Raw genomic sequence first — 27,704 nt, forward strand, 5'->3', positions numbered from 1 at the left:
TGTGCGGACGATATAGGAAATATGAGGTCGGTGAAAACTGGCCAGATGTGACTGCAGGTAGGCCTTTTGTCTTCTTACCAGCTTTCTATATCAGCAATTCATTTACAGGCTGCAAATCTCGCATTAGTTCTACATGAAAAGAAATACTCTATGGTGCTGTCACTGTAGGCTTGTCCAATATAAGTATTACATGCTATTTTACAAGTTAATTAACTTGTACAACCTCATCAAATGCTGTATTATAAATTATACAACTATTCCAATAGAGACAGAAGAACTGAATATACATAAATAATACATACAAAATAGTAGTTATTTTGCACTAAATGAGGGAAAAAAACAGAAACTTTCTACTTTAATAATGTACAAAACATTTTTAAAATAATTTGTGCAAACTGAATGGGTAACTGATGAGGAGAATGTATCCATATAATACTGGATTATCAGATCAAAGTTTGCACATGGAAAAAACAGTCAATGTCTAACACTAGGCTTCAAACAAAGCAAGCGAGCCCATTCATATCATTAGAAGCTTCCCACAAACCTTTGCAAGGTCGCGTCTCGAAGACCTGCTGCGGGCAGTTGTCCTGGTTCTCCATGACCTGAATGACCACGGCCCTGGATCGGGCCTGTCGTCCAGTGGTCTCAAAGCTCCGCCCATCCAGGCAGGTCAGCTGACAGGAGCTCCATGACGACCAGTCGGTCAGGTGGCAATCGCCTTAATTAACAATGAAAGGTGGTATGAGTGTGGAGGTGTATTAAACACTACCGGCATGTATTTTACCTTGCCAACTGGTCCTAGCATCCAGAAAGTTACCCAAAAATAATTGTCAGTCAATTTTGCATGTACCAACGCACATAAAATAGAAATACAATCCCCCTCCAAAGCAGATTGGGAAACCAAAAACAAAAACAAAAACAAAAAAACAAACAAACGGTAAAACACAAAAGAAAATTGCATTCTGGTATTTCTAACTTCAATTACTCAAGAACAGAGCACCAAGGGACAAACCGCTCAAATGATGTGGAAAATAATAAGCAGCGAGATTTATGTTCTTATGAAGGAAACATGTATGCAAATCCTCTGTTCCCCAGCTCTCTTAATTACTGAACCATGAAAACCATGTGAGGATATCTCAGCGATGATGATTCCAAAGGGGAAAATCTTCTCAAGTGTAACAGTCGCGCCTGGCTCACTACCAGAGACACTCTGTGTTAACCCTCTTCAGCACATGCACACCCCCCACCAAACTGGCGCAAATGCCACCCTTCAGAGCCAGCATGCGTTAAGGTTATAGAAAATCTGCTTTACGCATGAGGAGCTGCTGATTGGCTAGGGAGACAGGCTAATGAAAAGGCATTCAGTTTGCAGCCGGAACACAGTGACCACAGAAAAGAGATGTGGCACCATTTTTAAAACAATTAAAAGGTATCAGACACAGAGAAACACAGCACTTGTGTAGGGGAAGTGTAAATGGGGGAAATGTGCTTCATAAATTTATTTTGTTTTCAGATTGTTATTTCTGTAAACATAATGTATCACCAAGGGCTTCACAGTCTTGCTCTTAGACATCTGAACATTGTTCCACTATATATGTATATTGTGAAGATGATGCAGTGGTCTCACACACAAGTTTTACCTATCAACAAACTGATGGCGATGTCATTCTTTTTTTTAATAAAAAAGAAAAACTGAAAATATTAGGGTTACATTGCCTACATTACTGAAAGTAAAAACAGAACTACCGTGCATCTTATTCGCTTCCTCTTTCTATTAATAATTCATGAAATATTTTCACCAGTCTGTTTAGTTTGGTTTGCCGGTAATATGGAGATGTTAGTGAAATGTAATAATGCACAGCTCGTTTTGGTCCTTGTCAGAAGTAATGGGATTGGTGCCAAAAGGAGAAAGTGAATATCCTCAAGCAAGACATCGAGAAAGACGGGCTTTCCGGTAGACAAATGGGGTTGGGATTCAAAACTCAGACAAAGGTAACTTAGACACAGGGTTTTAGATGACAGTGCACCAGAGGACACAGCACAGCACAAGAAAAGAGAAGACACAGCACAGAACAACACAACACAGCACAACCCAGCACAGAACAACACAACACAGCACAACCCAGCCCAGCACAGCACAGCACAGCACAACAGAAGACACAGCACAAAACAATTCATCTACAACCTTCCCAAATTCTCCCAGGTCACTCCTCTGCTACGATCACTCCACTGGCTACCGGTCGCTGCCAGGATCCGGTTCAAAGCCCTGACCCTTGCCTACACTGCAGCCAACAGGACAGCCCCCATCTACTTGCAGGACATGACCCTATACACCTGCTCGATCACTCCGCTCTGCAGCAGCAGGGCGCTGTCTACCCCCTCCCACCTGACCAAAGGGATCACAGAACTTCTCCACCCTAGCTCCCCAGTGGTGGAATGAACTCCCGGTCCCTCTTCGAACCTCTCCCTCACTACCCATCTTCCACCGTGGCCTGAAGACTCATCTCTTCAGACTATACCTGGGCTAAACTGCCACCACTCTGTATATTTCACTCTAAATCCACCCCCCCTCCCCCTTTTATGACACTTGTTCCCCCATCCCAGCACTTTTTTGGTCATTTGTATTTGTCCTAATACTGTAGCTTATTCTTCTGCCTAGTTGGCTTTGCAGAGGTTAGGTCAGAATAGTGTTCACTGTTTGAACTAAACTGTGTTCTTGGCTAGAAATAGCTTTACAAAATAAGTATTGTATCTTATTGAACCTGTGTTTTGTAGTTGTCCATGGCCATGAAATGCACTTTTTGTACGTCACTTTGGACAAAAGTGTCTGCCAAAAAAAATGCAATGTAATGTAATCCAACACAGCACAACCAGCACAGCCCAGCCCAGCCCAGCCCAGCACAGCACAGCCCAGCACAGCCCAGCCCAGCCCAGCCCAGCCCAGCCCAGCCCAGCCCAGCCCAGCCCAGCCCAGCCCAGCCCAGCCCAGCCCAGCCCAGCCCAGCGGCACGCTACCAGGGCAGGGCACAGAGCAGGGCACCCGCAGGTCTTGTGCACTCATCTTCCTCAGATTATCTGCACACTTCTCCTCCTCCACCGGTCGGGATGGAAAGAGGTCTGCTGCACCCCCCTGCTCCACCACACACGTCAGGTTCCTCTCCCGCACACCCTCTCCACACTCTGCCCCCTGAGAGAGAGAGAGAGATGGATAATGGGAGAAAGAACATCAGAGAGAGAGAGAGAGAGAGAGAGAGAGAGAGAGAGAGAGGAGGGGATAGTGGGAGAAAGAGAAAGCAATAAAAAGTCACAGTGAAGTACTAGAAACTGACACCTAAATAATAAGCGAGAAATATTTTTAACAATTTCTAAATTTACCTTCCTTCCCAATATATTAAAAAATATATAGTTTTTTGTATTTTTTTTATGGTTACATTTACATTTTAGAGTTGTGCTGAACATTACATTGCAGCTAAAAACACATATCAGGTAAACATGTGATGTGAAGGAGCTGGAAATGTTATTCACCCCTTTTCCCTGGAGCCAAAGAGCCACACGGCGACAAGATAACCTGCAAAAGTGCTTATGCTGCTCGCGAACGTACCAGAGTGTGTAATAACACCACACGCCCTCTTTGAATTATGTTTACAATGAGGGGGAGTTCATTTATTAGAGAAAATGTTGAGTGGCAGAGTGTGAAGGTATTAATGAACTGTAAACATTTCGCTCTCACCGGAAAGTTCTGGGGCGGTATTTTTGTCATTGCTCAGCATGTAGTGTCATCACTGATGCAACAAATGCCCTTCAAATATTTGTCAGTGGTAATTTCAAGCTGTTTAGCAAAACTATTCAGAATTGTTGTTTTTTTTTGTGTACACAGAACGAGCCGAGAGGACACAAATGCAATGCAAATATGTATATATATTTCAGAGAGAGATAGAGAAAGAAGGTGATATTTGTACTGTAAAAAAATAAGTGAAGCAAATTTCTTTATCTTGTCAATTAAAACACACTGAAGCGTGGACAGACACTGACAGACAAAGAAAAGCAATCTGATTTTTAGTGTCCGAATTTCATTGTTTCCAATCAATGGGAGAGTGACTAGAGAGGCAGAGAAGACCTGGAAAATGCAATTAAAACCCCTGTTCAGACAAGGGAAACGAAGGACTTCAGAACAAATGGAAATCCAAATACAGCCTGCGTTTTACTCTTAACGGTCAGGCTGCAGATCCCAGATTCTGTTTCATGAACAAGTGCCTCACATTTCAAAGACACAAAGTTCCCTTGATGTAGGGGACACGCAGGTCAGCATAGGTTTTTAAAATGTGGTCAGACTCGCCCTTTATCTTTTACATAGCCGTAGTACACACACAGTGCCCGGACATGATTTAAATAGGCAAATATGCACATAACCGTACGTGGTCTGATAATACTTGGGCCGGCTGCAGATAGGCAACGGGGGCATTTTGGAGAAGCTCAGTGGCTCACCGCACACTGAGCTCCTTTGTGCGGTTTCTCTCGAAAGCCCAATGATATGCCGCAGCCTCAGGATCAGTTCTGTTCCCGGCCCGTAGGCAGTGAAACACAGCTGCGCCAGACAGAAACGGCACGTGTGCTACGATACTGAAATCAGTTCAGAAACAAAGTCGGTTCATTTTTCCTTGGACAAATGTATTGTGAAAGATAATTTCAGCTGTATAGGACAAACCATTTTAGCTCCCACGAACACACAGGTTCAGGTAAGGTATTGATGAGATTACAGAACGCTAACAATATCAATAAATGACAGGAAAATGACACAGTTCCCACACTTATAAGTTGACTACTACATAATATTGTGTCATCAAAACAACCTGAAACCAGCATTCAAGTTGCCATTTTTAAAAACGCACTATGTAATTAAAATCCCATGACACTACGATAATGTAAAGTAAGCAAAAATATATGGAAAACACCACTGCTGGTGCATTGGGAAAAAACATTTCTAGAAACAATCACTCCAAATGAACTCCAACAATTTGATATATGTTTGCTTATTTAAACAGGAACTATAGACAGAATTATAAATCTTGTGCACATTTGACTAGCATATTTAGAACTTCAGTTGGAGCATTCTGAAAAACATGCTGCATGTTAACACAGGCAGTTGTACTGCATATTGTCATATGGGTAATGCTGCCGCAAAATCCAAGAGTAATTTCACACAGTAGACTTAATTGATAAAGACAACATTTACATAGATAATCGTAGCACAGTGTGTTTCAGAAGGAACATGAGGAAGCCCGTACCTCCACGTGGCATGGGGACCACTCGCCCAGCACCCATCTGTAGCAGGGCCTTATGGGACAGGGCTTGATTTGGGACAGCTGAGACGGGCACGGCCGGCCCTCCTCACGGGCCTGCTGCAGGACACGCCTCGAGCGCAGCATGTGACCTGCGGGGGACACGTTTCTCCATCATTCCCTCTTCATTTGTTCCAGCCAATAGCAGCTAGTGTCTCCACAGAGGAGGGTAGTAACCGTCTGACACGTTCTCCATTTCCCTGTGGTGTCCTTGTGTGCACTCAGCGGACAATACCATCCCTCGCCTCCAGAGGGCGCATGACTTTCACAGGCACTCTCCATGCAACAAAATAATGTTGTTTTGTCTTGTGACAAACTGCATAACATCTGCATGAGCATTTTCATAAAACCACCCACAGTGCATCATTATGGAAATGACATTATGTCTCTGTACCAAATTCCATGAGTTTTACGGTTTTAAATTGGTGGTCTGTATAATTATTTTAGGACTACGACATAGTTACTGAAGATTACAAGGTGCATAATGTTAGACAGACCATTCTATAGCTGAGAACTAATTTGTACCGACATGTCGAGAAACATTATAGATCTATTGCATTTAACATGCACAGGATAGTCCTCACACATCTTGAAAAGGCATCATCCTTGCTACCCTGGATTCTGGATGGAAAGGCAACCTCCACTAGCAAATTAAGATTAATGAAGACTGGTGAACGTTCTAATCAGGCATGGATCTCCATGGAACATGGGTCCAGGAGACGAGACAACATTCGTGCTAAGGTCAGATAATTAGCACTTTCATTATGCATGAGCTAATACAAGTTCTCATCCTGAGTAATTGGAAACAAGCAGGAGATCCTCAATTATCAATTGAATTAAAATGTTCATTTTGGTTGACGAGCCATTCATTATAAGAAAATAAACGGTTGATATTTTAACTTGTCATTTTCTGACAAACATATCCTAAAGATATTTAGTCTGTCATGCGATTAATTGGTTTCCTGTTTGCATATTTTCTTGGACTATTTTGACACATTGCATCTTTGCAATTTATAATGTTTACATATTTGCCATTCACTTACATGCGCAATAACAGGTGATAAAACTAGCAGAAGACGCATGCTTTAACCATAAAGGCAACATAACAAAAATAAATACCTTGGTTACCACAAGTGTGTGAACATTCAGTCCACGGCGACCATTCCGAGAGGAGACAGCTCACAGGACAGGCAACCGCGCAATGAACAGTCAACTCCCACTCCATCGCCAGGCCCAACTGCACAACAGGGGCAATGGCCAGGAAAGTGTGAGCTGGTGGTTAGTTCGCTTGGGATATTGCCACAGAAAAACAATCGGCAGCTTAATGGGCTGCGATGTGGAGAGAGCGGTTAGGGAAATTGACTTGTTATCAGTAGGCTGCAAGTTTGAATCCTGAGGGGGAACGTTTTAAATTGCTTCCACGCGGCGCATGCAGAGTGCCACGAAACATTTTCTTTAATGTTGGAAAGCCAATTAGTCACAAAAGGTCTTGATCTTCCCACCCTCCACACTTATTAATAGTTTAATCACACAGGAAACCTTATTGAGAAACAGAATTAAAGCCCGTCTCCTTTGAGACCGGGGGGGTGAAATGAAGACGCGGCGCGCTCGGAGGAGAATGCAGTCACCTCCTCGCACGCCCTCGGCTCCGCGACCTTTCCGTCGCTGCGCACGCAGTCCAGCAGGCGCGTCCGCGTTCCCCGGCCGCAGACGGCGTTCTCGCTCAGCCGACAAGTGCTCCAGTCTGTGGAACGAACGTACGCACTGTGTTACGCCGTTTGATGTTGCTGACTATACCAACCAGATTCTAGGGTTAGTAAGTGTTATAAGATTATGGTTGTGGTTGAGCATACCGGCCAGATTCTAGGGTAGGTACCTTAAAATTTGAGTTATAGATAAGAGTACTGCAAAGTCTCTAGGAGAGGTGAGTATTGCTGACAGGTCACACCTGTTTTAAAATTTTTAGGTCTGCAAAGTTAACAGGTGTCGTTGAGTACATTGAACAGCTTGTACAATAAGTGAGCACATCTGAAAAATTGTGGGTATAGCTGAGTACAAAAAAAAAAAACTCAAGGGCTAAATATACCTGACAGGTTGTACTGGTAGGAGAAGCAGGTGCTGTTGAGGATGCAGTTTTCAGTCTGAACGTCCTCAGGGCAGGTTTTCCCGGGCTTAGGAGGACGTAGCATCCGTCTCTGCCTCTTCCTCACCGTGCTCTGGTCGCATGGCTACAGGAAATCGCACACAATGCTGCCTCAGCACCGCGAAGAAGCGTCGAAAGTAAATGCGCGAAATGTGAGGTGGGGCTCAACAAACTGCCCCCCGCCAGGGACGTCACGGCGGTGAGACGATCTGCGTCTCCATCGCCGCTGGGCCGCAACGAGCCGCGGTTGAGATGTGGAACCGGTTCCATCAGCAAGTTTAATGATCAGCTGTAATGGTCATTAGTGAGGGCAGTTCTCACCTTGATCGATACTGTGCACTTGGGCATTAGGCTAGTCGAGTAATTGTGCTAATTATTTACAAGGGGAACAAATGATCTGCACTCAGTCACTGAATCGATTTGACTCGTGCAATTGACTTGATTTGGCTTGTAATTTCTGTATTCAGAATACAGTGACCACCACAATTATCGGCAACCCTGGAAGATATGAGCAAAAGAAGCCATAAAAATGTCAGTCGTTTAACACCATGGCCTTAAGGGTCTGTTCACACCAAATATGATGCAACTAACAAGAATCATATCATATTCACAGTTTTGCACCAAAACCTTTCACGCAGAGTCCAAAGCAAATTTTCGCCATATCTGAAAGGAAGTTTTCGGCACAACAGAAAAAGAAATGTTCACAAGTAGCAGTAGCGACAATGAGGTTGTTAATCTTTCTTCTGAACAAATGAAAATGAAAAGGCAGTGACACAAGAGCTCAAGCTGTACAATGACTGTTCTCGCCAATACTTCAGAATGTCCGTGGGTGAGTTTTTACAGTACAGTATTTAGAAGGCTTGCCAGATGAAAGCCTCTGCTGTCATTACAACTCAAACATAAGTGCCTGGAGTTTTCTAAATGTCACCAGAACTTAGATTGAAAACGGGTGCTTTGTTCAGACAATAAATAATTTAGCTTTCTGGCAACACATACCAAAGGTGTGTTTGGTGTAATAATAGGTCTAGTTATGCAGAAAAGAGCCTTCTTTATACCCAATATGAAGTATGGTGGTGGATCTGTGATGTTGTGGGACTGTTTTACCTCCAAAGGCCCTGGGAACCTTGTTAGGATACATGGCATCATGGGCTCCATCAAATGCCAAAAGATTTTAGGCCAAAATCTGGCTGCACCTGCCAGAAGGCTAGAAGTGGGTCATGGTTGGATCCTCCAGCAGGACAACGATCCAAAGCAAACCTCAAAATCAACCCAAAAATGATTCACTGATTCAAGGTTCTGCAATGGCCGTCCCAGTCGCATGACCTGAACCCCATTGAAAGCCCATGGGGTGAGCTGAAGAGGGGAGTCCTCATCCAAGGACCAAGGGCTCAGTAGAGGCTCTGTATGGAGGAAGGGCCTCAGAACTCTTATGCTATGTGTTCTCCAACTTCGTCAAACAAATTACAGGAGAAAACTCACTGCTGTTATCCTGGCATAGAAAGGGAGGCTGCACAAAGTACTAAATACAGGTACGCCAATATTTCTGACACACATCTTTAAAAAAACGAAAAGATTTGCTTTAAATATTTGATTTTCCTCCGATCAATGGTACCACAATCAAACTACATAATTTTCTCATTTTTCTGAGCATAGAAGGCAATAAACAATAAACTGAATATAATCCTGTACTTTTGCTCATATTAATTGAGCTTGTCAATAATTCTGGTGGGCACTGTATTGTGGAGCAGGTGGGACACATAGGATTTGCTGTTAGCTAATAAAAAATGACAATGACACAAATTGTATTTCAACAAGCGAAACCTAGTTTTTTCCCCCAATATATCTAGGTAATTTTATCAGGGCCAAAAAGAGAACGTGTAAGATGTACTGGTTTACTAAATACTGTAAAAATAACATTACACACTGTGTTCCTTCCAGGTTTTGCAATATAAACTGCTTTGCAATATAAACTGCTGCTTACAGATGGATCTTGAAAAACTGGGATGAAATCTTTGAACAGAAATTACAGAGTATGATGTGCCTGTAAGTACTTTTAAGGCACTGATGCAATCTTGAGAAATAGTCCTTACCAGGGGACAGGCGCTCCACGGGCCCCATTGTGACATCACGCAGTCGTCCGGACAGGGCAGGAAGCAGGTCTGCGCTCGGAAGGGCATCTCTTCCGGGTCGCACAGGCCGTCCTCCACGCTGTCCCCATGGCCCTCGCCGTTCACCCTCACGCACCTGCAGACCGGGTTGGGGCGGGAGGCGTTACCGCCGCAACCTCACGCGCAGCATGGCACGACGTGTTTCGGGGGCGGCCCCGCCCGCTCACCTGACTTTGCGGCTCTGCACGCCCTCCCCACAGTCCGGCAGCTTGTCCACGGCATTGATGGCGCACACGGACCAGGGCTCCGTCGCCCAGGCGTACTGACTGCACTCGCTGTAGCACAACACTGCCTCCGACACCTGGGGACACACACGGTGGCACGGCCGGGCTGTTACCGGGCAACATCAGAACCAAACCCACATAGCCGGTCCATACACACAGAAAATAATAAACTAGAGTCTGCTTTCCGTACTTTTTATATGAGTTATTAAATTGACGTGTTATAGCTGACGTAAAAAAAAATATATATGTATAATAATGTTTTGCCATTATTCTGATTATTATTATTGCAGTTGTGAAAAAACAACAATAAAACACATACATGTAATGGATTCTCTCCTTAGTGTGTGATAGGGTGGCCTTATTTTGCCTGACTTAACTCACGTTACCACTGGGGCCTCATTACTGTTTATATGCACACAACTGCAAAACTCAGCAACCGTTCAATTTAAAAGAAAACATAAAAAACAATCTGTTTCTCACATTTGGCCATTTTCCAGTGGTTGGTAACAAGTAAATAACCAGGAGTCCTAATCTAATGGAGATGTTGGCAAGCATGCAAGTGTAACATTCGTCATTTTGAAAATGGGCTATATCATTATTACGAGATAACGATATCAACAAAAAATGAACTTCGGAGTGATAACGCTTGTAAAGGTCACAAAATCCTCATCTCATCACTGAGTTAAAAGCACTGCCAATACAATAATATTTAATTCCCATGGTCTGGCTGAGAGAGCCGGCTCGTTATACAATTACTGACATATTTCAAAACAACAGCAGTGTGAAAATCAGGTGCTGTCACCAACGGCGCTGGCAGGTCACCGGAAATGTTAAAAAGAAACGGCGGCATTTTCCCAAATGACACTTCACGCGCAGTTAGACATGCCATTAGGCTGCCAAATAAGGACGCGTATTTTTGGACCTCACGCACAATGTCAATCGGAATTTTCTCTTTTCCTAATAGGCACACTCGGATCACAGCGCATGCTATAATGGAAAACTACTGTAGGGTGTGGTCTGTGGTCTGTGTTAAACCTGAACACGCATTCACAAAGCAGCCTCACTCTCTGTGTGTGTGCACGCACATACACATGCACACAAACACACACATATATTACACAAGCCATCATCACACGGATGTGAAAGGGTGGTGTGGTGTTTAATTTAGGATGGGTCTACCAGCCCCTCCCATTATATTCTACAGTTTCCTGTGGTGGACTCAAAATGACACAGAACAGACTCACACTGAATATTTACAAAAGTGAAAACAGATAGCTATCCGTATAAACACATTTAAACATGTGTTTGAATGTATAATATGTGATCCAAATACAGAGTGAACCGTGTGGATGCCATTATTCAGTCTGACACATTTCATACACAACTATTTTCAGTGCTGCATCTGGATACTAGACTTTAAAGTGAATCAGTCACTCTCCTGCTACCAATGTGATACAGTACGAGAACTCACCCACAATAAAACTTTAATAAAAGCAACTAGAAGGCTGCACCCAGCGTTGCTCACGTCATGGAAACAAGAACTATCAAGCGCTGACGCATAAAAGGCCCTTCCTCTTCCTATTTACGGAACTTAAATATATTTTCTTGCATTACCTGTCCTATCTACCGGTTACACTTGCTTTCAAGACCCCTATTTTATAATGGAAAAATACCAGACGGTCGGCGCATATGAGATGGATTTCAAAAAGGTTTTTTGATGATTCACAAGATGACGCACCGGACTTTTATTCAAACTTTATTTTATTTTTTTTTTACGAATGGTAGGCGGCGAGCAGAGGATGGAATGGGGCAGAACAGCTGCGGGCGCACTTCACATCCACGTGAGCACTGGGATCAAACGGAGCCAGCGCCACCGCCGCGCGCGCACAGGGGCGCTCGCCCGAGCAGAGGGGTCGCCCGAGCGGGAAGCGGGACGGCGGGCATGCATTCGCTTTCATTAGCGGTGGCAGAGGAGGAGCACGGGACGGCACTGACCTGAGCCTTTGTGGACATCCGTATTAGCAGTGCGTGACAAGCAGGAGAGGGAGGGGAAAAAAAATGATATATCCATTAGTTTGAGTAGTATGTTTTTTTTTTTTTTTGTTTTTTTTAGACTTTCCATCTGTGCTCGCAAGGTTGGTAAACCTGCCTTCGCTGCACTAATCTGTGTCTATAGACTGTGCAAATGATCTAATTAAGCACCGTCGCCGCAGATAATCATTTTGCTTTATTGAATGATTAATGCCGAGGGGAAGCAAATCCTGCAGTAACCTGTGTGCTGTTCCCAGGCCTGGGCACGGCTCTGCTGAGTGTAGAGCTTTCTGTGTGTGTGTGTGTGTGTGGGGGGGGGGGGGGGGGAAGAAAGAAAAATAACTATTCCCCAAAGGCAGAGCCCATCTTGTGCCTTAGTACATTCATCCTAAAGTGAGCCACAAAAATCACTCAGAAGCAAATGCAACCCCCTTGAAGTTCGGAGCCTGCCTGCTTCATCCCCGTTTTAAAAGTCTGTGTTCAGATTTCCTGAGGGCTCGCTTGTGCCTTAACATAATGGCGTGATTTTTAAAATGCAGAGTAGGCCGGCACCGAGGTGAAAGCAAACAGGTACACCAGTAATGAGAGTTTATTGGCCAGCGTGGATGCAGTTCATATTGAATATTGAACTGCCCATTAAAATGTGGACACTGCGTTGGTGTTTGGCATTACCAGCCTCCTGTGTCAGTAAAACAGTCGCTCTTTGACGCACAGTTATAACACAAATGAAGACAGATAAGCTTTTTTTTTTTGTTTGTCGTACCATAACCTAATAATTAAGAATCATTATTATAGGAGGCGAGATACATTTAAAAAGGTGCACTGATGAAAGATGTAAGTAGCACTGAGTAAGTAGCATGTGGGTGTAGCTGCTTTAGGAGATTCTACGGCCTGTTAAGGGCAGCAGCTGCATTGCTGCACCGATTTTGAATTACCTAGCAAGTCATGGACAGCCATTTTTCATAGTGATTCATAGCAATTCCAGGATTTCATGACACAGAGGAGTTGCTTAAATTTGTTAATTTGCCCTTGAAATAAATACAAATTGTGAAATGGTAACAACAATGATTCAAGCACATCTAATAAATGTGTTGCTGTACATTCTCATTAACGGACCGCATGGCAAAATACAAGGACATAGTTGAGGATGAATTTATGAACACAATCTATAAACTCAAAAGGGTGCAGGATTAATTTTGAGAGGGTAATTAGCCTGGCACACGGCACCGCACTGCACAGTAAAACGTCCAGAGTTAATTCAGCTCTTAGCAGATAACACTTGGGCCTGCTCTGGAATGTGTCTCCCACTCTCTGTCTGTTAAGAGCTGAATCAACACCGGACCTTTTACTGTGTGAATATGTGGTCCGGATGACAGGCGTAAGACAGGGACCCGTCCTCAAACGTGCAGTCACGCTGGCAGGCAGCGAGACGGGGTTCATCGTGGAATGCCGCTGTTGCCGGCCTCGGCCGCGAGATGGATATCGGCAATCGCGAGTGCAGGCCTCTCTTATCCACGGTGACTTTATCACTGCAAGACCTTTTCGCACAGCTCTGGGAAATGAGCGATACGCAGGGGGAAGCAGCAGCAGCAGTCCCGCGGGCTGTAGGCCCCCCCCCCCCCCCCCCCCCCCCCCCCCCCCAGGTACGCTACACCCTCTCCGTAAATCCCTTCACCTGTCACGGTCCGTCTTGGTCTACAAATAGAGCGGGTCGCCGCTTCTGTCAGTCTCCCGGACACGGGAGAAAACAGCGGCGCCTGAGGACGGCTCGCGGAGACGAATGCGTCTTCCGCGCCGGGTCCCTAACAGACACCGCCGCACGGCAGCCCGATGCCCTACAACAATTCAGAAAACGGAATACGAAGAGTTGGGCGTTCAACGAGACAAAAATATTAATCCAACGCACCCTCCGGCAAATATATTCTAGAGGTGCAGTCCTAAAGCACACAAGATAGCACCTTTCTGAATTCCATCAAGGTGTCAAGCCATCACCGCGGATAATGAATGCTCATTTCCTTGAGTTGAGTCAGATCGATCTCTGTGACCTCACAGAACACACAAAATGTTGAAAGTAACTTTAGCATGTGAAAGAGTGCATGGATGGATGGGATTCTCGGTGAAAATACAATTAAATGCATTACTTGCAAGCAAGCAGTATATCACTCAGTGTACCTCATACACTGAGCCACACATGCAACAATGCTTGTTTCCATAGCAGTATCACAATTCTTTGTCAGTCATCCTTGATGTACCTGTACGAGCCTAAATTTTGGACACTGGGCTGTGTACCATCTATAAATTCTATAAAGAAATTGATCTACCGACCTACTGTAAGTATAATACGTATCTCTCTATGATGTCATGCTGCAGACAGCCTTTCTTCCAGAGAGGAACAGCATTCCCTGCTGTCTTTCTTCCCCTGGGTATTCATTATTTCAAAAAATGTTCATCCATCTTACTTTGCAATTCTAATCAGTTTATATGTCCAGGGCTAACCTTCGTAACTGCAGTAAATGTTCCAGGCCATCAGGAACACAGGGGGAGAGACTGCTGAAACTGGAAAGTCTCCAGAAAGCAAACTGAACTCCACCACCTGGGGTTGTCTGAAAAATATGCAGATTCCTCCCAGAATACCCACCCTTCCTCACCCGAACTTCATGCCGTGTGACAGACCTAACACCTCGCCACAAACCTCACTGCATTACCTGGATTTGAGAGCCAAATCTTTAGGTTGCGAGCTATAAAAAACACTGGCCAACTGTCTCTTAATTAAATACATCAACTAAGCCAGGTTAAATATAAAGTGATTCAGGAAAAAAAAAATGTCACCGTTTGCTTGGTTTCCAAGTATTGAGGTTCTTCACATCCCACTGATGGAACAAGTGATAGAGGTGGGAATTAATTTATAATTATATACCTTTTTAAAAAAAAATAAATACATTGAGCTGAACTGTCGAGAGCCTGCCAGGACTATAAACCTCAGGCACGCTCAGGCGCGGGAAACGTGTGAACGTTCACCAGAGTGACGGCTCTCAAAAGCTCCGATTTGCAGCGGCGAGATGATCACTGGCGCGGAAGTGTCGCTCTGGCGGTGTTTTTTCCACTTCCTCCGACACCTCAAATCCGCCACATCCAAACGCCGGCATGCTGACGCCAAGGGCGAGCTCCACAAAAAAAGAAATTCAAGCCTAACGAAAGCATTTTAATACAGGACTGCCACCGTGGTTTGGGCTAATTCGCCTCGAGATCTTTCACTGCACTACTCTCTGAACGAGATATTTTCTCGTTACGGATCATAGGCTAACCGTAGCTGAGCGGTTCAATCAGGATACAAAGATGGAAAATAAATTTCCTCTTAACAAACGCCTTCTTGCTTTGTGTAAGTCATTGAGAAACCTTTAAAGGTACTGGTTACTGTGAACTACCATATCCCAAAACAAAATATCAGTCTCATAAACTTCTGTGTGCGTTCAAGAAAACACTGAAAATAGGCAGCTAACAATTATTTCACATTATTCCCTACGGAAACTTAAATTGACATGTGGATTATTGTATTACAGTGAATAAAGGAAGATGTGATTGTTTTGTGACTGGGAAAGCAGCATGATATTCAGGTAAAAGTTGGAAAAAGTAAATGAACTGTAGTACAAAGATAATGATGCATTCAGTCATCGGAAGCATCAACTGACAAATACATGAGTATTCTCTTCGTCGTACATGTGGAACATCTTTGAACAAAATGTGTGGCTTGTATTATCTTGTTATACGTGGTGGGGGTGTGTGGATATGTAATATACGAACTAGTCCTCTGCCCAATTTAAAAAGTTACGTACACAGGGTTGTGTGTGTCTTTGTGTCCGGGTGGATACACGTGGTTCTGCTCTACAAAGACAGAATTAGTTGCATTTTGAAGCACAAAAGAAAAAAAGTTCAGCAACAGCCAGCATTCATCAAAAATGCAATCAAAGCACAATGTGGTTTAATCCTGGATAGGTTTTCTGCGGCCAACCACTGATTGCCATTTGATGAAGTGCATTAGGAATACTGGGGATTTCTGTGAGATGGAAAGCTGAAGAAATTGAATGAGAATTCTCATTACTGCAAGCAGGTCATCTTACAAGTCTCGTAGAGTTTACAAGGTTAAAATTTTATCATAAATACAAAATATTCAGAAACTATTTCAACTTATGTTCTTTGTTCTTGTTCTTTCCACATATATATTATATATATATATATAAACCTCACATTTAGAAGAAGCAGTCTGGTTTCTCAGAAGAAAAAAACTCTCCTGAAAACTCTGATTTTATCCCTTTTTTCCCCTCTGGATTTATACAGAGTGACAGAATGAGAGTTATTAGAGACATAATCAGTTCGGAGTAAAGCTTTAGGCAGTTTGTTAAATGATGTACTCTAAGTCTGGCTAGAGGAGGCCAGCCTCCTGTCCAATCTGTTTCAGGTCCAATGATCAGGGCCATATGGCAGAGGGCACTCTGAGTGGGCAGGGACCTGGCAGCGGGCAGCTCTTCAGACCAGGGGGGAGAAGATGCTATCTGTCGGTGATTCACTGCAAATTGAATATTTTGTCCGTACGCTCGACCTCCTCCTCTGAGTTAAATCACTCAAGGACACGGGATCAAGCTCAGAATGAAGTGTGAATGAAATGCTCTACCCTTCACCCTACAGTGCATCATCTGAAATAAACATACAATGATATAAAAAGTTAAGTGAATAGTGCAAACCGCAATCAAGTAAAACTGCAATGCAAGTACAGAGCAGGCTGGTGATGAAAGTGAGTAGTGTTAGGTCCAGGAATTAATTTAACCTTAGGGGTACTCTTACGTTAGCAAGCTCTCTGTTTCTTAACTTGGGTACAGAGTACAATGAATGGTTTTCTTCAGGCACACATCTAGGGCAAACATATTGGATTTATGTTGCATATTGGCTGTGTCAGAAAGGGACGAGTAGAAACTGACTGTGGTGGTAGTGTGGAGACGGCGTTGCTTCTGGCTAAATTTTGCTTGTCTGATGAAGTGACGGCTTATGGGAACACGGTGTCACAGCCGCCAGCGATCTGAAGGCAGGGCAATAAATGACTATTCCCAGTGACCAATTAATAAGTCATCTTAGGTGTGACACCCTAATTTAGCAAGTCCTGTCATCTCCCACTGACTGGCACATGCCTATACACTTCACACCTGGCAGAGCAGGGAGGGGGGTGAGGGAGGGAGAGAGAGAGAGACAGAGAGAAAGAGGGCAGGAGTGAGGGAGGGAGAGAGAGAGAGAAAGAAAGATAGAGAGAGACTTAATCTCTCACAGAGCTGACCCCTAGACTAAATCTAATTTCAGTTGCTTCACACTGAGTCACTTTGGGCACTGGTGACAAAAAGGCAAATAAACATCTGCTTTGGGGACTATGGGGACACCAAACAAAAGTGATCCCTGGTTCTAGTGCAAGACCAGCAGCCAGGCTGCGCAGTGTCTGCTCATCATTTATTAACTATCATGAAAAAAAATAAATTAAAACGGTTTCATCTTGCTCTTAAACCGCAGCTTTGAATATGCAGCTTATGACAGGCACTCAATTTGGCGAGTGCTTTCTGAATGACATAAATCTTATATACAAACATAACCAGGCAAAGGCAAACCTAGAAAATGAGCAGAATACAACAAAATACCACCGAATTATAAAATAGAAGCATCACATTTGTGGCCCACAGTAAACACGTTATGTGATCCATAAAGAATTATTGCAGTGCGCCCGTTTGAGTACGCTACAGCAGTGCTCACAGATTAGAGCTGAATACACCCATAAAGGTAAGGGAACGGAAAGCAAACTGCCGGCAAGGATGAGGGCAGGAGCCCCACCAGGAGCACGCGGCGTTCGCAGTGAACTACATTTGCTCTGGGCCCAGTGGAGATTCGCTGTGTAATGAAACAAATAAAGCCAGACAGATGCAGAGGCACAAGCGCCGCAGTATGCCCGCTGACAAAACGTTAAGCGCGAGGATTCCTCTCCGGTTTTTAAAGATTAAAGAAGCCCGCAGCAGAAGCGGCGTGCCGGTTCCTGTGGCAGGTTGAAAGAGGCCAGTTCAACAGGGGAAACGCACAACTTGTTTAGCAGGCACTTTACCATCTGCAGCCATTTCTCCAAAAGAACGCGTGCGCATAGTTTTCACATACACCGTCTCATCTGCATACTAACCACCAGAAACAAATGGCCTTTAAAGAGCTCTCAAGCGCCCACAAGATGCTCATAATACATTTTAAATTGCATTAATATTACAGTTAGCTTCCAGTTTAAAGTACAGTGCTACTGGCGCATAATTGATTCATCCAGGGCCAATTAAGGAGTTTTTTTTTTTCTGTATCTAGCAGTGATTAGAACTATGAATGCATATAACACAAAATACTGCTGATGCAACAGACTGATCTACCGGTGTTTACTTGAAGTCAGATCTGAAGGAAGTGAAAGCAAGCATAAGCACATAAATGGCACGCATGCACGCACTTGCATTTTGAAAATGGTAACAGAAAAGCATACGCACACATATTGTTTATTCCCCCTTAAACTTTTGTCCCATAATTTGAAAGGTCTGGTAAGGTATCCTTGATTTTAGGCTTGACTCGTCAGAGCAGCATCCTCCCTGAATTCACAAGGGGGTGCCCCAGCACCCGTGTGGACTCCCCAAAAGAAGGGCAGTCAACAGCTGAGTCTTTTCCCTCGACAATCCAACTCTGTGCGACTACTCTGGCGGAGGAAGGGCCCCCTGGTGGAGCTGATAGAGGGAGATCGCAGGCGCCTGATCCACTACAAGAGTGATTAGGAGGGAAAAACCCTGACAGCCGAACCCCTCCATCGCAGGGCCAGGCTACAGCCACGATGGTCAGGATTTAAATAAGACCAGCGCATTGCCTGTGATTCCTCACAAATTGATTTTTAATGAGCAGAGAACTAAACTGTAAGTCTACACAAAATATGCATGTGCATATTGTCCATGTAAAAAGCATTGAGATTTTGAAGCAATGCCAATTAGAGGGTAAATGCTGCTAAAGAAGCTATATATGAAAGGTCACACAAAACATGCCAAGTGCCCATTCTGTTCCACAGGAGTCCAGATACTGAAGAAATGCAATTATTTCACGACTGGCTCATTATTATTTTTGCTACAAGAAATCTTCTCTAGAAGTAAAATACAACAGAGCTCATATCAAAATGCAGTTCAGCCAACACACCATGTATGGACTTTATTGTTTTATTTTTACTGACTGCTTCCAAACTGTTAAATATATGTTAATTGTGCACTAAAAGTTTCAGAAATATGTCATTTTTAAATTTTGTAACCTGCCTACAGAAGTTGTGTGTATTTCTTTAACATTAGAAATTCAAAAAAACATGCCCACACTTTTGCATACCACTGTCTATTTTAACATCACAAATCACACTAACATGCAGTTGCCAATAAGAATAGAGGTACTCAGGGAATAGGAAGTTTAGTTATCAACATGGTGGCTAAGAAAGCTGTCCCCTGCACTGTCGACTGTTCCGTAGTACACCTCACCTGGTTCTTCAGGTCCAGTTTAGGGCAGGGTCGCCCGCCGTTGAAGGGCTTCTCCCTCAGCCACTTGGAGCGCACCTTCAGCCCGCCACCACAGGAGGCGCTGCAGGGCGACCAGGCGGACCAGTCGCTCAGCCTGCAGTCCAAGGGGCAGGGGATGTGGCACACCTCCTCCACATAGCCTAAAATTAACCAATCAGGGACATCGTCAGAGAGGAGACGAGGACCATCAGGCTAGTCATAGACAGGCAACAGAGCAACTCATCAGATCTGGACTAAATCTGGACTCTGCTTGGCTTAACTTGCCAAGAACGTGATTAGAGGGTGCTTTGTAATCTTATTCTTTTTCATATCCATTATACACGTGAAATATAATGTGCCACACTGTCCTAGTCAGGATTTTAACAATTACTATGTGTGCAATCATCTGGAAAACAGCAATACATAACCAAGGCACGGCTGATATGTGTTTGAGCAAGTCTATATGCATGCGCAAGGCCGTACTCTCTCTAAGTCACCATGGAGACTCATGCACTGTGCAGAAGCACAATGTAGCATATAGCGCTTGATCAGAACCTGTGCCGGTGCAGAGGGTGGGGTCCACGAGGCGGCCCCCGCGGTCCACGCAGGCCAGGGCCCGGTAGCGCAGGCCCTGTCCGCACTCCCTGGCGTCCCGGCGGGCCCTCCAGCCGTGCGGGGGGCCGTGGGGCCTGCCCTCCGGCAGGACGCAGTCGGACCAGTTCCCGTAGGGGCGGGAGAGGAACTCCACGCACGGGCACGCCTCCGTCTCCACCAGCGGGTACAGCTCGGCCCGATGGCACTTCTCCCGCTTCTTACTGCGGCCTGCGTCGACAAAGATGGAGGCCGACATCGGTTTGCGATTCACGGACAAATGGCCGCTAACTGCTGGCACCCAAAGCCAACAGCGCTGAAAAACACATTACCGTTCCAATCTTAGGAGGTCATAACGAAACCTTCTCACGGAATAGGGAATGGTGTTATTTCAGAATAGAAATTAAAAAAAGAAATTAAAAAAATAAAAAGCACTCTTCGTCATAAACAGTGGCACATCGAGTGCTTTTAAAAAGTGATTTAAAATATGTATGTTCCGAAGACGGCAGATCTGACTCGTTCAGCAGCGAACAGAGCCGGCTTCATTACCTTTTTCCGCAGGGTCTGATTAGGGCCTGACATTTCAACTGCCGCCATTAAATTGTTTATCTCAAAGCGTATTAAAACAATGTACGGTAAGAGCGGATTAAACGCGTCTGTTTCGGTGTTATAATGCAAGCAATTAAAGTTAAAGATCATTGGTAAAGTGCCATTGTAAATAATAACTGTGTGAAAGGACCACAGGAAAAGTATAACAGATTCACCACCTTGCAAGAACTAAACCGACCCATAAACAGCTGCTGTGAAATTTCAGGCGTGTTTTCAGCCCTTTCACAAATGCTGGGCTCCAAGCAGTTTTTTGAATTTCTATATAATTTTGTTTGTTACATTATTTAGACATTTAGTAGATGCTCTTATCCAGAGTGACCTGCATAGCTTACATCTGAACATATGATACATTTATACTGCAAGATATTTTCTGAAACAATGCAGGTTAGCTACCATGCTCAATGATACAACAGCAGTGCCCCACTTTGGAATAGAACCGACAATGCTAGAGCTGCTAGTTCAATTCCCTTATCTTTATACTACACTGCCATCTACATTCCTGTTTTTACAAACCAGCGTTCTGCACCCTGCTGTGCTAACACTAAAAAAAAAACAGACACATCAACCCAGGTGTTCAATACCTTCACTGAGCAGGAGCAACATAAGCCATGTTTGATGCACTGTTGCGTTTGGAAAAACCTAAATTAAGAACAGAAAAGTGTGAAATTGGAATTTCACCAGTACCGAATCAGTTGGTTTCAAACTCAGTTTCAAATTCCGAAGTCATATGCTGTCTTGTGAAAACCACCACGACACGTGCAACAACAACAACAAAAAATAAAACTCTGTGAAATGGACCATGTCAGGTAGAGTGGACACACTTGAAATTATTTTAGTTTTATTTAACCACTCACTGTGGCCAATGCAAGCGCTGTCTGCACACCCACTATGTTGTGTAGGCCTATCTAAAAGCTGTTTCAGTGAAGGTAAACATTGGTTCTGCGCCCATAAGGACAAATTCCTCCTGACAGGGTTTCTCCCTCTCTCCCCCTCCCCCTCCCCCCCCCCCCTCCCCCTCTCTCTCTCTCTCTCTCCCCCCCGCCCCCTCTCTCTCTCTCTCTCTCTCCCCCTTTCCCCCCCTCCCCCCCTCTCTCCCTCTCCCTCTCTCTCTCTCTCCCCCTTCCCCCCCTCCCCCCCTCTCTCCCTCTCCCTCTCCTTCTCCTTCTCCCCCCCTCTCTCCCTCTCTCCCCCCCCCCTCCCTCCCATGCTTTCCAAATCCCGCTATGCTAATGAGGATAAAACTAAATGCCTTTCACACCGCGCCACTCGGCGTTTTGCTCATTTTGCCAGAGTACCCTCGCGGAGCGGCGGCAGGCAGCAGCCTCTGCCATGGCACGCTCCGTCGTGTTTGGAAACGGGTGAAGTGATGCATCCAGGGGAAAACCTTCTCACCGCCGAGACACGTTATTTCGCGCTGAAGAGGAACGCCTCTGCTCGTTAATAAAGAATGGCGTTTGAACGGAGCGCGCGCAGCCAGCACTTGCAAATCAGCTATAGCCTACGTATAGCACGCCACCACCCAATTGGCACAGCCTCCTTATCCAGAACTGATACTGACTGTGCACGGCTCTGTGCGTAATCGGGCCTGTAGACTGCTGTTAAGGGACTTAGCTGCTCAGAACGTTACACTCGCAGCTCCGTGCTGACAAGGCTGCGCTTCGTTCGGTGCAGCGCGAGCGGTAAATGCATCTAGCGGAACTGATCCCAGTACAGCCCTCGAAACACTCAGGATTTCTGGCCTAACGCACTCCCAGCAGGACCGGTTCATATTTAAATTTACGGAATAAGTATTGACTATAAATTATTTTGGAAAGCAAGCAGAGAGTGAGACAGATGAGTGATAAACCAATCACAGAGTACGAAACGTTTTAGAAATAATTTATGAACGTTGTATTTTGGTTGGTTTGAAATATTGCCAGATTGCAACATTGACATCAAGTCATAATAGAAGTCACTACCATAATATGGATAGATAATCAACGGGTTATCAACGTTTCTTAAAGATGAATAGGTAACGTGGCAACGTATTTATTACAGGCCTACTTTATTTATTTATTTGGAAACGGACCCTGAAAGTGCGTGCGAGATGCGTCCTTCGGTCCAAAGCAGATGGTGAAAACGGGACGATGTTCGGCGCGCGAGTGTCTTTGGGGCGCCCCTCTCCGCGTTAATTCCCCCGCGCCGCCGGTACCGCGGGTGTCCCGGAGAGCGAGCCGCCACCTGCTGGAGCTGCTCAGACGCGGCCCGAGCGCGCACCTAATATCATAGGGGGCCAATACAGGATGAGTGATAATGCAGCTGCTGTGGATCAGCGCACACAATATTTTCCCCTTTTCATTAAAGACTCAGAATCTAAAGAAGGTGTCTGTTTATGCCTGCACCTACGCTGATTGGTGAGATCAGCAAATAATCGATTTAAACTGACCAAAAGCAAGACAGAAAGAAAAGAAAGACGTTACGACTTGAATTTTAAGTTTTTAGGGCCACGGCAGTCCCTGTTATGGGCAGAGGAGGCTTTGATGAAACGCAGAAATTGTGTTGCTGCGGTCTGCCAGTTCATCTTCCCGGGAATGGATTAAAACTGTCACCCAGGAAAGGCGTTTGATACTGGCTGGATTCTCAGCAGGGTCCTAAGGTATGATGCGCAATGCTAAATTTGAAACAAGCGCTTCCACTAGGAAAACACACCCCGCCTGAACGCAGAGTTCCTTCACTGACTCTCCGACACGCTCTCAAAATCGTTCACAGCGGGTAATGGGTATATATGGAAATGGCAGGCGTGCGCCTGAAAAACAGCACTCTGAGGAGAGATTAGAGTTAAATAACTGCAGTGAAAAGAGGATTGTGGATTGCGAGGATGAAGGGCCCCTGAGACGCCTTACATACTTCCAGACTCCACTGTACTTTCTCTCCCCGTAACACACTCACTCTCGCACTGTAATTCATTACACATTGAGTACTAATCACTGCTATAGATGCATGGCATATAGATGTCCCGTTTCATACCGGCTTCCGTGTACGCATATGTGACACAGCCACTGCATTGCAGCCTGTGGTCGATGTTGCAGCCCTGTACCACAGACAGTGACACTGAGGCCTGTGGCCTGTGGTCGGTGTTGCAGCCCTGTACCACAGACAGTGACACTGAGGCCTGTGGTCAGTGTTGCAGCCCTGTACCACAGACAGTGACACTGAGGCCTGTGGTCGGTGTTGCAGCCCTGTACCACAGACAGTGACACTGCGGCCTGTGGTCGGTGTTGCAGCCCTGTACCACAGACAGTGACACTGAGGCCTGTGGTCGGTGTTGCAGCCCTGTACCACAGACAGTGACACTGAGGCCTGTGGTCGGTGTTGCAGCCCTGTACCACAGACAGTGACACTGAGGCCTGTGGTCGGTGTTGCAGCCCTGTATCACAGACAGTGACACTGAGGCCTGTGGTCAGTGTTGCAGCCCTGTACCACAGACAGTGACACTGAGGCCTGCGGTCAGTGTTGCAGCCCTGTACCACAGACAGTGACACTGAGGCCTACGGTCGGTGTTGCAGCCCTGTACCACAGACAGTGACACTGCGGCCTGTGGTCGGTGTTGGCGTTGGAGCCCCTTGTACACAGACAGTGACTTGCAGCCCTTGCTCTAGCGTACACACCTCTTTATTTAGGCCAAGAAAAGAGCCGCGCGCAGACAAACGAAAGCAATCCGAGCGGAGTTTGAGAAATCATTATCAAATAAATCATAACGCTACGCACGCATTACATAATTCAATTACGCTTTAAATGCATTTCACGGATCTTCCGCGCATCTCAATCTCGCTAATGGGCACGAGCCGGCGTTATCTTTGAAGATTCCCAAGGCGAAGGCCCCGGCGCACGCAAGCGTTGGAAATCTCCCGATTTCACCAAACGCAGAAGAAAGAGTAATTTAGATCTTAAGTTAAGAGCATTATGAACGAAAGCAGGCAGGATCTGCCCTGGGCCCAGAGGCAAGAGATCAAATATTTATGAAGACAAATGGCATCAGCCCAAGAGCAGAAGGCATACTATGTAATTTCGGCTGGGGGTATGTAAACTAAATGGAAAGGGAAGGCGTGACACCCGACTGTGTGGAACTGGAGGGGATCCTCATTTAATCCTGACGCATGACTGCTGGGACAGGGAATTATGCCAAATTGAGACTGCAAGCCTGAAGCCACACATTTTATTTGTCTACTACCTACAGCACTGCTGTCTTAAGGTAGAATTTGGAAGAAGTAGAAATTGTTCAGATTTCCGCTGGCAGGTGTAACAAGTACATGTATCTTCTGTATTTATTTATTTTTCATTTATTATTATTGCATTTTAATCCTACAATAAGGTGTACTGCTGTATTTTTCTATATAATGCTACACTTTTATCCCTGGCTTACATAGGTTATGGTTATGACTATACGCTATGATTTAATTAATTCAAATACATAATACAGGAAGGGTGTGATCTTACACCCTTTAAGGTGTAAGATCACAAATACGTGATTGAAAAAATATTCTTAAATTAACATTCCAGTGCTGATGTAACAATCACTACAGGTAATTGAAACCAGCTCTAGAACATCAAATATATATATATATATTTAATTCCAAAAACATACTTTTCAAAGGGTAAAAAGTTTTTTTTAACCAATTATCTAATATTCGTCATTCTCCAAGTATGAATAGAAGCATATTTTGGAAACTGAATTGGTTCAAATCAACAACTGCTCTGTTAAGAACAAACTACTTACTTACTACCCTAACTATTACATCTTTTTTTTAAAAACCAATGCACACAGTGTGTGTGTGTGTGTGTGTGTGTGTGTGCGTGCACACGTGTATTTGCAAGCAGCAGCAGTGTCACTAAAGCTTGTGTTTTCCTCTGATGCAATCATCCCCAAACGACTGACTATTTTACACAGGTCAAACATCACTATAGGTCACTATAGTGATTACATGCATTAAATATACTAAAATCACTATACATTACTACAACAGAGCTAGTGATGGTCGGAGCACAGCTGGCTGTCTGTAGGCTCCCGCCACATTGTCAGCAGCAGTTAATGCAGCAGTAACCCAAGCAACCCTGGACACTTTATTCCCACACCACAACCCTGGGCCAGATAAGGCCAGCAGTCTCACACTGCCACAGATTCCTTTGCAGACACAGCTGGTTATCGAACCTGCAGTAATTGACCCTAGCCATCGGAGGTGCAGGGTGGGCGTCTTTCATTCGAGCGAGCTTGAGTGTCTCTGCGTGTGCTTCCCTGTGTGGTTATAGACGTGTGTTCATGTGTGCGTGAGGGTGAGTGCGCACATATGGTTTTTTTTTTCTTTCTTTTTAGTAGATGCATCGAGCCTACTGAGTGAGTGTTCATGACGGTAGAAATTTTGTTTCCTAATTTTTCTTCTCCAATGAGGAGTAGGCATGCGTGTGTCTGGAGCTGCCATGCACACGCAGCAGGAAAGCAGTCTGCGCAGTTTTGGGATCCCATTTACCCACATTACATAGCATTTATTTGGCAGATGCTTTTATCCAAAGCGACATACAATAAGTGCATACCGAAGGTCACTGGAACAATTACAAATTACAGGTCCGATAAGGTACAATACTCATTATGTAACAGTTATTCAAAGCCATGAACACATGAAGTCCAGTTAACACAGCAATCATAGGCTAGGTCAGAGAGTAATGTTAAGTCAAACTAGGAGGCATGAGAACGAGCTATAACATCAAGATAACAATACAAGTGCTGGATAGAGGTACATGTGTAATATGAAAGTGCTACAGGAACAAAGTGGAAGGATGTAAGTGATAAGTGATCCTAGATTGGGAGTGGATGAGCATCCGGCCTGAACGAGCGTGTCTCTCTGGGCGTGGCGGGGCGTGGCGGTGCCTGGGAGGCGCACCTGTGAGAGAGCGGGCGTGGCCATGCCCGGGAGGCGTACCTGTCAGAGAGCGGGCGTGGCCGTGCCCGGGAGGCGTACCTGTGAGAGAGCGGGCGTGGCGGTGCCCGGGAGGCGTACCTGTGAGAGAGCGGGCGTGGCGGTGCCCGGGCGGCGTACCTGTGAGAGAGCGGGCGTGGCGGTGCCCGGGCGGCGTACCTGTGAGAGAGCGGGCGTGGCGGCGCCCGGGAGGCGTACCTGTGAGAGAGCGGGCGTGGCGGTGCCCGGGAGGCGTACCTGTCAGAGAGCGGGCGTGGCGGTGCCCGGGAGGCGTACCTGTGAGAGAGCGGGCGTGGCGGTGCCCGGGAGGCGTACCTGTGAGAGAGCGGGCGTGGCGGTGCCCGGGAGGCGTACCTGTGAGGGAGCGGGCGTGGCGGCGCCCGGGAGGCGTACCTGTGAGGGAGCGGGCGTGGCGGTGCCCGGGAGGCGTACCTGTGAGGGAGCGGGCGTGGCGGTGCCCGGGAGGCGTACCTGTGAGGGAGCGGCGGCGGCTGCGCCAGCCTCCGCACTCGCTGCACTCGGTGAACCTGGACCAGCCGCTGAGGGCGCAGTCGTCCTTGCAGGGCACCCGGCACTGCTGGACCCGCGCTGGCATGGCGCCGGCCCACCGCAGGCACTCCGACACGTCCGCCGGCTCGTCGTCCTCCTCGCCCACGCACGTCACACCTGGAGGAACGGGAGGCGTCAGTCCCACAAGGCGTCCTAATCATTCGGGCGGTAGTTTGACAGTTAGGCGTCACAAGCCTCATAACGGGTACAGATGCAGTGCCACGTGCTACCAATTGCTAACTCTTAAAAACCAACGGCTAACCCTCAGCAAACCCTTATATCTCTGCCCATTTTCAGTGTAAATTCAAATGTGTGTAAACAATGTTAATGGTTGCTGATTTGGCCTTTGTTATCAGTTGCCATCTGCGAGAGAAAATATCACTAAGCACTAATACTGTGAAATTTATTTTCTCCACCTTGGTTCCACTTTGCTTGGGTTTTGATTAACATAATGGAGAAAATGGAAAGTCTCACGCAATCAAACACACAACTTTACAAGAAAATGAATTCCTGGCTCTTCGG

General features: G+C 45.6%; 1 protein-coding gene across 7 annotated transcripts in view; it reads right to left on the minus strand.

The window, feature by feature from the left end:
• thsd7ba (thrombospondin, type I, domain containing 7Ba) overlaps nt 1–27,704 on the minus strand; it is a 157,256-nt gene that overhangs the window by 5,775 nt on the left and 123,777 nt on the right. For 5 of the 7 annotated variants that reach the window (XM_035392652.1, XM_035392647.1, XM_035392649.1 and 2 more), the window contains exons 14-25: nt 27,105–27,299; nt 20,038–20,304; nt 19,465–19,643; nt 11,870–11,875; nt 9,818–9,951; nt 9,573–9,726; nt 7,426–7,567; nt 6,968–7,083; nt 6,459–6,576; nt 5,286–5,431; nt 3,016–3,187; nt 545–718 (exon numbers count right to left, since the gene is read on the minus strand). In XM_035392652.1, the coding sequence (XP_035248543.1) occupies nt 545–718; nt 3,016–3,187; nt 5,286–5,431; nt 6,459–6,576; nt 6,968–7,083; nt 7,426–7,567; nt 9,573–9,726; nt 9,818–9,951; nt 11,870–11,875; nt 19,465–19,643; nt 20,038–20,304; nt 27,105–27,299 (1,803 nt within the window). The remainder of the gene's footprint in view (nt 1–544; nt 719–3,015; nt 3,188–5,285; nt 5,432–6,458; nt 6,577–6,967; nt 7,084–7,425; nt 7,568–9,572; nt 9,727–9,817; nt 9,952–11,869; nt 11,876–19,464; nt 19,644–20,037; nt 20,305–27,104; nt 27,300–27,704) is intronic. The other 2 variants (XM_035392654.1, XM_035392653.1) reach the window with 1 other exon arrangement.

Source organism: Anguilla anguilla, chromosome 15 (assembly GCF_013347855.1).
Source record: "Anguilla anguilla isolate fAngAng1 chromosome 15, fAngAng1.pri, whole genome shotgun sequence".
Taxonomy (NCBI): Eukaryota; Metazoa; Chordata; class Actinopteri; order Anguilliformes; family Anguillidae; genus Anguilla; species Anguilla anguilla.